Raw genomic sequence first — 13,021 nt, 5'->3', positions numbered from 1 at the left:
GTGTTACGGGATCCAGTGGATGCTGGTAGAGGCCCTACAAAGTCCATAGATATGTCGATGAAAGGTCCGTCGGGGATAGGCAAAGGTTGAAGTAAACCTGCCTTCTTTGTATGGGGAACCTTGACTTTTTGACAAATCTTACAGGCTTGTACATGTGCATAGACATCACGCCTCATCTTTGGCCAATAAAAGGACCGTTCTAATTTCTCGAGGGTACTGTTGATACCCCTATGTCCTCCAACTAAGGAGTCATGGGCATCGTGGAGAAGAGCGGAACGCTTTTCTCGAGTAACACAGAGACGGTTCTTGTAGAACAACCAACCGTTCTGTACTGAATAGTGGCCAGGCTCAGAAGTGAGGGCCAAACTATACTGAGTACCAAACTCAGGGGAGTCGACATATTGGTCTTTCATACTATCCAAGTCCTTCCCCGTGATTTCGAGAATGGTAGCTTCTTGGACTGCCTGGATGCTGGACTTTCGACTGAGAGCATCTGCTACTGGGTTATGCTTACCAGGGATGTATTCAATCATACCTCCAAACTGTTGGAAGATTTGACTCCACCTGGCCTGTTGATCACTCCACTGGGCACTTGGCATAGTCTGAAGCCACTTAAGTGCTTGGTGGTCTGTTTTCACTGTGAAAGCCTGTCCATAAAGAAAAGGCTTCCAATGTTTGAGCGCTGTGATCACACCCAAAAGCTCTTTGTCATATACCGAATAATTCTTTTCGGCGACATCCAACTTTCTGCTGTAATATGCCACGGGTCTATTGTCCTACTGGAGGACTGCACCTATGGCTACATTGCTGGCATCGGTGATGACCCCGAAAGGTTCGTCCCATGATGCTAACTTTAATACAGGTGCTTCTGAGGCAGCTTTCTGGAGTGCACGGAATGCATCAAGTGCCTTACCTGTAACTGAGACTTTCTGCTTGCGAGTCTTCACCCCCTTGAGCAAGTCGGTAAGAGGTGCTGCAAGGTTGGAAAACTGATGCACATGGGTACTATAGGCCTGACAAAGACCTACGAATGAACGGATTTCTTGGGCGGTCTTAGGAATGTTCCAATCTAAGATCTCCTGAACCTTTGATGGGTCCAGTCTAATCCCATCGGAACCGATGATATAGCCCAAATACTGAACTTCCTTAACACCAAAGATAGACTTTTTGGCATTTATGTAGAGCTGATTATCTCGCAAAAGTTGCAAGACTTTCTCCACATCTTTCTCAGGCTGCTCCGCAGTGGCTGAGAAGACTAGTATGTCATCAAGGAATATGAAAACACACTTCCCAATATGGACTGCGAAAATCCTAGACATCATCTTATTGAACGTTGCGGGTGCATTTGTAAGCCCAAAAGGCATGACTACGAACTCGTAGTGACCACGCTCTGTCCTGAAAGCTGTTTTTGGAATGTCAGCTTCAAAAATGCGGACCTGATGGTAACCACTCTTGAGGTCGAACTTATTCTTGATAGTGAGTTTGTTTAATGCCCTGTAGTCTACACAAAGGCGTGCAGACTTGTCCTTCTTTTGGACAAATAGGATAGGTGCAGCAAATGGGGAGGAAGAAGGCCGAATGAATCCGGCTCGGAGAAGCTCAGATAACTGCTTTTCCAACTCGCCCTCTAAAGTCTTGGAAAGACGATAGGGAAACCTGCTAGGAGGGTCTGATCCAGGGACCAAATCAATGTGATGGTCCTCAAGGCGAGAGGGTGGGAGACTGGGTGGGAGATCGTCCCTAAGCATAATGTCCTGGTGTCTGGATAGGAGGTCTGCTAACTGAGGGACTGAAGATGTAAGGGATGCTACTAATGAGGGAGGGGCTGTTTGAGCACGAACATAAAGGAGTGCTCCTTCTGCTCCCTTGCGGATAGCTCGTCTGGCGTGGAGATGTGAAATCAATGGGATGCCAAGAATGCTTCTATCCCCACGAATCATGACAGGCTCAGGAAAACCTTTACAAATAGTAAAAGTGTCCTGCCCCCAATTGGGAATAGGCTCATACTGACGGAACCACTGAATTCCTAAGATCATGTCACACCCTAACAAAGGTGAGACGATGAAATCTCGTTGAAATGAGGCCTTCTGAACTTCAAAGGCAAACTGCTGTGCCTTCTCGGAAATGTGGGTGCGAAGACCAGGTGTAAACCCGTCCACATCCAGATGATATGGGACTAATGTGCAGTTCAATTTATTAGCCAACTGGGGAGAGATGGCATCTTCAGAACTACCCATATCGAAAAGGACTACAAACTGTCGGCCCTGGGCAGAGCCATAAGCTCGGATAAGGCTCTTCTGAGCAGCATCGCTCTCACCCTCCTGCTTAGCATCAAATACCACGCATGGCATAGGATGCATGGAAGGTAAAAGTTGAATAGCATTTGAGGTAGTAGGCGGGGCTGGAGGAGCTGGGGAGGCTGTGGCAACTGTGGCAGAAGGGGCTTTGGCAGCTTGTGCCGCTTGCCATTTGTGGCAATCCTTCTTACCATGCCCTATAATGTGACAGAAAAAACATCTATTTTCTGACTGGTACTTCTTTTGCTCCTCTAGAGGAAGATAACCTCCAGTAATGCCTGCTTTAGCCTTTTCATCAGGGGTTTTCTTAGGTTCTTTTTCCTTCTTACCCCCTGAACTAGAGCTATTACTGCTGTCCTTCTTAGCATCTTTAGAAGATGCGTTACCTTTCCCTGTCTGTGCAGCTGATTGTTGCTGCTGGGGTTTGGTACTGGACTGAGATGTCTGCCTGGGCTTGCCCCCGTTGAGCTTCATTTCTTCATTCCGAGCGAGAGTCAGAGCCCGGTCATATGTACTTGGTTCAAAGTTACGAACTGTGAACCGAATGTTGGAGTCCAATCCACGAATGAATTGCTCCATCTTGGCCTGCTCCGATAACCCTAACTGCTGTGCTAAAGTAATAACCTTACCGGAAAACTGAAGCACTGGGGAACCGTTCTGTCTGAGTCCATAGAACTCGTCTTTCAGACCGGTCATGTACTGGGGCGGGAGAAATCTGGTCTTCAGGTCATGGACAAAGATGTCCCAGTCAAAGGCTGTGACACCTGTGGCCTGGTCTGTATGAATACTAGACCAATGCTGCCACCAAGTGACTGCCTCACCAGTGAGATGGGGAGCCGCTAAGTGGACTTTGTCTTGTGGGTCTGTGATCTTAGCTAATGGAAAATGAGCATTAAACTGATGAATAAATTGATTAACTGAAGAATGATCACACTTACCATCATACTTGCTGAAATTCGGTTGACTGCGAATGATGGTGGTTGATGCTGCTGCGGGATGCTGGCTGGTGACACCTATGACTGGGGAGACTGAGGAGAGCTGCTGATACCTCAAGTGTATGGCCTCCTTTTCCCGTTGGTGTTCGAGTAACATACGTTCTCGATCAAGCTCACGTTGGTGTTCCCGAGCGGCGAGTTCAGCCTGACGCCGGTCTTCGTCGATCCTGTGTTGGGCTTCCTCATAGTCCCGTCTTTCTTCTTTTTCTCTTCTCCTTCGGGCCTCGTCCTCTCTCCTTTGTTGTTCCATTTGAAAGAACAGGGAGATGTAGTCGGGTGCTGCTGGAGGTATAGAAGGACGTGCTGCTGCTGCCTCCAAGAGTTGGAGATGCTCCATGAGTAGCTGGTTCTGAGCTCTAAGAAGAGCTATGGTGTCTGCTGTAGGCGGAAGAACAAGGTCTCCTTCGGGGGAGACGTCTTCCGGCTGATGAGTACTCTCTCTTGTAGACATGATGCTGAAGTCGGTGGTCGTGCCGGAACGCAATCTAACCATCCGAGGATGCCCCCACGCTAGGATACGGTGTGTGTGGACTATCTGAATCTGATACCAATGTGATATGCAGCGGAAGTCTTTGTATTGGTTGATCCTGTCACACAATATGCTCACACCGTCTTCTGTATCCTGAGTTTTGTGAGTTTAGCAATCCATTTCATTTACTTCAAACTTTAAAGAGATGAGAGAGAGAGATATGAGAACTGTACACCAGATTGGGTCCCGAATTACCCACTGAAGGGCCCCCTATCCCGATAACGAGATAGTATTTGCTTTATTACTTTAGAGAGAATGACTTTGGACTGTAGATAAGCCAAACGCAAGATCTCGGAGGATCGGAGAGCGGCTGATCTGTACACTGCTGTAGAAACACCTCAATGACTTGATCTCGAGCCTATGCACTCCTCCCAAGGGCATGAGGAAGGGCTGCACACCTGAGGCTCAAAGAAGAAGAAGGTGGACTGTTCTACACACTGTTAGAATGCTGAAAACACATATGAATGCTGTGTTACCTTCTCCAGATGACTGCTGAATGTGTGGATGATGCACAGAATGCTGAACACTGATGCAGACAACTGTTTCAGGGCTGGAAACTGCTGTAGACTGTTGCTTCAGGGCTGGAATCTGCTGTGGACAGAAACGCAGGTCTGAGGAGGATGCTGTGGACTGAAACGCATGTGAATCTGGGACTGCAGGAGCTGCTGCTGTATGGCTGGGACAGAAACGCAGCACTGCTGCTGCTGGATCAGAAAACGCAGGTGTATACAGGCTGCAAACTGGCGTTGAACTGAAGATGAACTGTGGACTGAATCAGGGCCTGAACTGAGTGCTGAATTCAGGGCTGAATGATGCTGAAGGCAGGCACCTAGGGCTGGATGAAGCTATGGTTCTCAAGGGGCTGGAGAAGAAAGCTTATGGGCACTAGGGCTGGATTAGTCTTGGGCTGAAAGCAAGAGAGAGGAGAGCTCTTAGCACAATGAAGACTGAATGAGGAAAAGAGGCTCTAGGCAAGCCTATTTATACTAACTGGAGGTTGGTCATTTAATAAAGCTTATATTTATAAATGCCCAATAATGCAAATAATGATAAATAAATACTAATAAATATGGAAAAAATACCAGATAAATCCCAGTAAATTCCCTAAGGCTTTGGGGATGTTCTAAATGATGCACAAGCATATGAATGCATATTATGCAGGATGCAGAGTGCTTTTTGATGCAAACCCTAAGGCTTCTACTGACTCTACATGCATGAATGATTCTCTCCAAGTGGGTTAAGGGACTTGACTGACTGACTGACCCACTAAGGTTGAGGAATGACCTACGTAGCTCGTGCCTGACTTATCCTGGACTGAGGATGTACAATGGGGTCACGGCGTACGACAATTATCATCCTATTGGGTTCTAAAACTGTACAACTGTTGCACTTCTGATGATGAGCCATCTTGTCACCATGCACCAAGTGCAGAGTGCATGTGACAATGGTGGATGAGCACCATAAGCAAACGCTGTTAGAGCACTCCCCTCTCTTCTATGGACAACAGATGGTTCATGTATTGCCATGGTCCCCCACCAGAGACTATCAGGCTTTGATTAAGCATCGCTGTCCTGTTTGGGTAGAAGTGGTGGACTTCCCCCAATGTTTGGCCTCCTTGTTACCTAAAATTGCAGCATCTCTAGGAAAGGTTGTATGCCCTCCTAGACCAAATGGCAACTCAAATCGATTCTGTATTTTATGGGACACGGATCAGCCCGCTCCGGAATCTTATGCTGTTACCATAAATAACGTTTCCATGGGGAGTGTTTTTTTCAGACTCAAATGGGGTCTTTTTGCAGGCGCATGCTTTGAGTGCAAAAAGTTTGGACATATGGCATCTCAATGTCCTCTGGTCCTCCATAAGATGCCGCCTGATGCCTTGCCCATCCCAATGCAAAATAAGGACACTCCTGGTCCTTCAGAGGTTAAAAACAAAAGTCTAAAGACTCCTGTTATGCCTCAAGAAAAAGGCAAAATGCCAGTCTCTTCTAATATGAATGTAGCTCTCTCTCTCTCTCTCTCTCACACACACACACACACACACACATTTACATGCACTCTTGCTTGCATGTGTGTGGATGCGGATGTACATGCACATCAGAATATGATGGGTGGTGAAAAAGAATCTAACCGTCGAGAAGTGAGATTCGAACAGAGGATGTCAGAGAGAGAGAGAGAGAGAGAGAGAGAGATGGAGATGGATGTTATTGGTTCATATTCTATGGGTTTTTTTGCTACATCTCGGGTGTGGGGGAGAGAGAGAGAAAGAGAGAAAAGATATATTAATGTCTATGGAAGGCCAGATTGGCCTATGAGACAAATCTGTATGCAACAAGTCCGTGTCCGCAGCATGGAAAGAAAAACTGAAATGAAAAGCCTAGTCATATGTAGCTCACTATGTTTAGGAAGCAAATCCCAACACCGGGGAACTAAAAATACCACCAAACTACAAAGCACTGCCATCATCTGCTTCCTCTATACAACATAGTTTTTATTTAGGGCCTTGATTATCCTAGATTCTTGCAATCCTCTCAGGCTAGAGGACAGATATGGCAGATTATGCATGGACAGCTTTTATTGCTCGCATGCAATCAGTCATCCGTGATTATGGTAAACAGTATCTGGAAGGTTGGAGACAGACTGTTGCTTATGCTAAGCAAACATGCCAATCGTTAATCGAGCTTAGTCATCTTCGCTCCCTGACTTTGGCTGAAGCCACTTCTTTATGTCAAGCTCGTCACTGTATTCAGGTAAATGATCACCGAAAGCTTGTCAAATGGGAGATACGGGCACGACAACAGGTGCTTTTGGACAAAGGCTGCTCTTCCAAAAAAAATTTCAAGAGTTTACATTCCAGGAAACAAGCTGCATCTATATGTCGTACTTTAATTTCAGATGACACGTGGACCTCCACCCGAGCACAATTGGTTGCGACTTGTGTTACCCATTTCTCCTCTCAATTTGGTGAAGACGATTTTCACGCCATGGAAGTGTGTGATGCACGTCATCGGTTATTACAGCATGTATCCCCCATCCTTTCTGCTACTCAGACGCAACAACTAGAAACAAAATTCTCTAAACAAGAACTGTCTGATGCAATCAGGTCTTGTGGCCAATGGAAAGCTCCAGGATGGGATGGCCTTACAGTTGAATTTTTTCTTGCATATTGGGACACCCTCAAATTACCTTTGCTGCGTATGGTAAACATTGCCTGGGAGACAAGGCAAATGCCAGCTTCCTGGAAAAAAGGATTAGTGAAGCTGTTGCCTAAAAAACACTTATGTCAGTCTTTGGCAGATTGGAGACCAATTACCCTTATGCCGGTGATATACAAGATTATCAGTAAAATGGTTGTCAATCGCATTAAGGGTTGCTTGAATGATGGACTCCATTCTGCACAGTATGGATTTATTCCTCGCAGGCACATTACAGATAACATTGCAAATGCTTATATTGGCATTGAATATGCCAAATACACCCAGCAGGATGTCTTATTATTGCAAGTGGATATTGCTAAGGCTTTTGATACTATTAAATGGGGTTTCATTCAAGAAACCATGCGTACTCTGGGATTTGGAGAAAAAATGCAGAATATCATTTACTGGCTTTATGCTGATAGCCAAGCGGCTTGTATATTGTCAGGAGATCTCTCAGAATCATGGACTTTGCATCGTTCAGTTAGGCAAGGATGCTCTTTAAGTGCTCTTTTGTATGCTATAGCGACGCATCCCATGCTCCTTTATATAGACCATTTGGTTGATACTGGCAGTCTTCATGGATTGGACATTCAGAATGGTTGCTCAGGCATATGCTGACGATTCTTTTTTTCTTCCTCGCAACACACGTCAGGATCTCTCTACTTTGATGCAGGCTCTTTCTTTGTTTGCCCTTGCGGCTGGCCTAGAAATCAATTTTCAGAAATCTAAATTGTTGCCTCTGCATTCAAAACAGTAGCATAATTTGCTATGGCCAGGAGAAATAGTTCACTCCACTCATTTGATTCGGCATTTGGGATATCCTTTGGGATGGTCAGTCACTCGCCGTCAACAAACAGATTGAGTCTTGGCAAAGCTCAAGAAAAAGTTGGAATACTGGAAACTTGCAACATGGCCATTGCATGTTCGTTTACGGATTCTCCAATCCATCTTGGTTGCCTATATTCAGTTCTACCTTCCTCTCATCAAGTTTTCTAAGGGGGAGCTGAAATTATTTATGTCCACCATCTTTGAGATATTCTGGAGGTCGAAGCAGGGGAAAAAGAGTGTACGTTTGCTTTCGGCAAATCGTTTGTACACCCCTAAAATGCATGGAGGCTTAAATATCCTTAATTTACAGGTGCATATTCTTGCCCACAGAGGTAAACTGATGCTTCAATTTCTGGAAGGCACTCAGCCTTGGACAGCGATGATCCGTCATTTGTTACTTCATCTGACGACTTCGGCTTTTGGCCATTGGCAACCTACTCATTGGGATTTTATTCTTGGTTACATTACTGGCAAAATTAAGGGCTGTCCTCACGATTGCGATCTCTTTGGCAGTCGAAGCTTCCTCTTCGACAACAGCTCTTTTTATGGCACGTTCTTTTAGCTGTTATTCCCTCAGGACAGTTTCTGGCACGCAGACATATAACCTCATCCACTTGCCATATAATCTCTTTGGCAGTCGAAGCTTCCTCTTCGACAACAGCTCTTTTTATGGCACGTTCTTTTAGCTGTTATTCCCTCAGGACAGTTTCTGGCACGCAGACATATAACCTCATCCACTTGCTTCCAGGGAGACAGTCATTCATATTTTTTGGAGCTGTCCTTCTTCTCATTAGTTTTTTCTTCCTCTCATCCAGCTTCTGCGGGCTAGATTTCCAAATATGATATTTGGAAAGTTTTTCAGGCTATTTGGTCTTCATTTTCCCAGACCAGAGTTCTCTCTTTTCTTCTCATGGGTGCGCTACTGGGCTTTATGGACACTATGGAAAGTTCGCAACCATGCAGTTTTCGATGACGCGGTTTTTTCTTCTTTTTCTTTTTTTCGGTATTCCCTGCATCAATCTTTCTTCGATTGCATGCAGGTTGACCAAATAGATCATGATGTATATATGTCTTATATTGACATCTTCAATTGATGTACTTTGGGACTATCTACTTTGGATAGTCATCTTGTAAATCTAATATACTTATGATTCCACTAAAAAAAAAAGTGTGTGTGTGTGTGAGAGAGAGAGAGAGAGAGAGAGAGAGAAAGAGTCTCCAGGGTTACTATTAATGTGAGTGATATTATGCTTTGAGATTGGATTAAAAGAAAACTGGGTTCTTACGTGCAGGGTGCAGAGGTGGAGATGAAGCCTTGGCGCTGCTTGTGCTTGGGGTTGGCCGAGCAGATGATCTGGAGGCGGCCGCGCCGTATCACTACCTGACAGAACTGGCATAGACGTTTTACAGACGACTTCACCTTCATCTTCGCCACACTACCAAAGTTTAACGCACACAGAAATGGGGGTAAAAAAAACACAACTCTCCCTTCTTTTTATCTTAATATTTTTAGTAATTTTCTTGTTCTTTAATGCAGGCCCGTTACACATACCCCACCGCCCATGTATGGGCGGGGGAGATTGCCTGCCCATGAATTATGGGCGGTGGATACCCCACCACATCAACATGGGAGGCAGGGTATGGAGGTGTGTAATGGGCCTTAGACTTTTCTCATGAAGTCTCTCCCCCTTTTATCTAGTCTTTATTGCTCTTGTTTTTTTTTTTAGTAGTTTTTCTTTTGAGTCTCTCTCTCTCCTTTACATAGGGAAATGTTATCATGTCAATCAAATGGCTAAGTTTTATTCACCGTAAGATCTTCACATTTAATTTATAGTCAACAAATCAAACAACTTAGAGTGCCTTGGGCAAGATGGAGGTCACGTCAATGGGAAGACAAAATAGGAATGGCACCACTAGTCCTTGAGGGCATCAGTCAAGATGGGTCAGATTATAGAGACTTGAAAGGCCAGGAAATGGGTGGTCTACCATGATGGTCGTGTGGTTATTACCATACACTACCCCAAATAGAGGCATAGAGCTTGTGTGAGACCACTTCAGCTTTACAAATAGCCATCTTGAACTACAATGGCACTTTATGGTCGGATCTAGAGGATTGTTCCATCAAGAACTTTACAAGGCATGACATCATCTTCTACACATAGACACAAAGACACACCAAAGCCCTGAGAGTGTAAACCACTTTGTAGGTTAACATGGTTTCATCCGCTTGACATACCGTAAGGCGCTTTGCATCTTACCTACATTTAATAGATGCCCAATTCTTTACAACTTACCTGCATGTAACAGATGCCCAATTCTTGTAAGACGGCACATTGAACTTTATAAAGCAGCCTTACCATGAGGTTATTACCATGCACTATCCCAATTCTTTACATCTTACATGCATGTAATGGATAGAGTTTGTGAGACCACTTCAGCTTTACAAATAGCCACATAGAATTACAATGGCACTTTATGGCCAAATCCAGAGGATTGTTCTGTCGAGAATCTTATAAGGCATGACATCATCTTCTACACATAGACACACAGACACACCCTGAGAGAGTAACCATTTCGCAGGTTAACATGGTTTCATCTGCGTGACCTACCATAAGGCGCTTTGCATCTTACCTTCATGCAACAGATGCCCAATTCTTATAAGATGACGTGCTGAACTTTATACATCAGCCTTACCATGAGCTTGCTAAATAGGGAAGTCACTAACTTCATGTACGTACTTGACTATAAGTAGTGGATCGATACTATTTTTAAGTGGCCTTGTGTGAAAGCTAGTTATTTTTTACATTGAGCAATACACATTCATTTCCTTGCACAACGGAATACTTGTGAGCTCTTCTTCTTTTCCCTACCCTCTTGCTTGCCAAAGAAAAGACTTGGCAACCACCATTTGGCCAAATGCCTACCCACGAGCAAAAATTAGCCAAGCAAGAACCCCAAGCAACATAAGTTTACCCATGGCCTAAGCCATGTTGGATCCCCCTCAAATGTTATAAGCTCAAGGTGTTGGTGGTAGCCAGTAGCCATCAACACACAATGGTGGGTTAGCACACACATAGAGGCAGGTTTTAATTAGACATTTAGACAAGGTGCCAAAGAACTAAATGAAACACATAATAAGAGACTATCATTGCAAAACACATACATGTAAGAGCAAGGGTATTGTATTCTATTAGTCTCTAGTTTACAATACATATTTACCATCCATCCATCCAATTAATGTCTCTAGTTCGTAATACATCATCATTCACTGGCAGACAAGGAGGCTTTATAGTCGAATCCTAAGGTGGCGAGTCATGCTGTTTTAACGACCTACTCCGATGTGCCACATCATAATTTCTTATGCCATATTACATCCCATGATGAGCATAACCTCATAGGTTCTTAAATGAGCATCTTAAGTGGCGACGGATTATTCCTAGGTGGTTGTGGTCACGTCTATGGGTGCTTTCCTATGCTATCGCATATCCTCCCCCAAGAATGGTTGTGAGGGTACATTTGCCAAACTGTGGTTCCTAGTAAGTATAAGGCATACCATTTCAAACCATATGGAAATTTTACATAGGGGAATTAAAATCTTGACAATCATGCAATTTGCAGGCCAAAGTGGACTAGGTGGACGTTAAGTGCATCTGTTCGTGAGAGGACGAGCTTAAGCCATCAAAATAAATCTCCAACCATGAACGGGACTTGTGCAAGAATAGACTGAGAATTTCTTGATCAGTTGTTAGATCTGAATAGCCATCCTGAGGTGTGATCTCTATTGTGTAGGGAGATTGTCCTTGTTAGCTTGGTTGCATCAAGTTTTAGGTAGTTGGTGGCCCCTATTGGCCGATCACCATCATGCACAATTGGATGATATGATTCAACTCACATGCACCTTGGAGTATATGTCATTATTCTCTATAGCATGCTCTGCATTTTTTATGTTTGTGTGAATTTTGGCGGATTCCATGATCTATGATTTTGTTAAGGCAGCCCCTAGCATTTCAGGTATGATACCTCTTGGGTCTAAGAGGTCTGATGTATTTGCACTTCCATGGAAAAGTTCATCACAGAGCGTCCTCTACATTGCAACATCTTGAGCAGATTTGGTTGAGCCTTCTTGAGGCAAATCGGACTCATCCAACAATTGCAGTGGCTCCATCAAATCTGGCTGACCCCATGATTATAGTGTTGCATTTGTATGAGTATATATTACATATTCGAGTTTGGATCTATGGAGGTAGAAAGGCTGTAATTGGATATTTCTTGAGGAATTGATCTATGGACTTACGTGCAAACGTTGTTGAGAAGACACACAATTTCTGATTTTCCATTAGACATGCATCTTTGGCATTGACATCCTGTGATGCAATGGTTGGGGATCAAAAGCCATCCTATGAACTTGTTCATCCTTGGTGCCCGACTGTTCCATGCCAACTGCACATCCACACTTGTAGTGTACTTGCTTCCATCATCAATTGGATCCAAGCTGAATTACAAAGTATCATCCTAATCATGGGAATCTTCACACTTTCTCAACATGAAAACGTCATCTAACTAGTTGTTCGAGTTACTTGGCTGATCCTCCTGGATGTTCAAGTTGTTCAGTTGAAAGCATCATCTAACTGGTTGTTCGGGTTACAAGACGGCTACATCCATACTTTCTTTTGAGGCATTGGTCAGACCATCTTGGTCTTGTTTTTTGTGAATTTGATCCTCCATCTCCGTTGTTCATTGGATTTACATAATTCCATTAACAATTCCTTTGACAAAAACTCCTCTTGTGTCACCTCAACTCCTATCGCATTCTCATTCTCTTCCTCCTAGTTTATTTCTTGGTTATGTTAGTTTGAAACAACACTTTGAACCTATTAGAGTGGATTTAAAACTTTTAAGGGCTTGGCTTGCTTTTGATGTTCACGCCCTCCTTGTGGGTTCATGGATGCTTGCTTTTGATTGTTTTTCTCCAAATGCTTTACTTTTCTTATCTTTTTGTCGATGCGGAACCATTTTCACCGTCATCTTCATCTTCTTGTTCAAAGTAGCATTATTTGGCATTGGATCCCTCAATTGACTCCATGCTGGCACATCTTTTTGCTATCTTTTTTGTTATTGTCAAGAGTCTTTCCACATTGTTTTGCAACTCTTCTATTCTAATGATGCTTGAATATG

At 44.0% G+C, this 13,021-nt stretch overlaps 1 protein-coding gene across 1 annotated transcript in view; it reads right to left on the bottom strand.

Annotated features, from left to right (window-relative positions):
* The window catches only part of LOC147608814 (uncharacterized), a 33,010-nt gene extending 23,685 nt beyond the window's left edge, over positions 1–9,325 (bottom strand). Inside the window, exon 1 of the mRNA XM_086788569.1 lies at positions 9,133–9,325. Within this exon, the coding sequence (XP_086644695.1) occupies positions 9,133–9,272 (140 nt within the window). The 5' untranslated portion in view covers positions 9,273–9,325. The remainder of the gene's footprint in view (positions 1–9,132) is intronic.
* Between the last annotated feature and the right edge of the window lie 3,696 nt (positions 9,326–13,021).

This window comes from Cibotium barometz, chromosome 52, assembly GCF_041138505.1.
Source record: "Cibotium barometz isolate CiBa-2024 chromosome 52, ASM4113850v1, whole genome shotgun sequence".
Classification (NCBI taxonomy): domain Eukaryota; kingdom Viridiplantae; phylum Streptophyta; class Polypodiopsida; order Cyatheales; family Cibotiaceae; genus Cibotium; species Cibotium barometz.
Note: the sequence above shows the minus strand (reverse complement) of the source record. Positions and strands in the feature narration are given on the sequence as shown.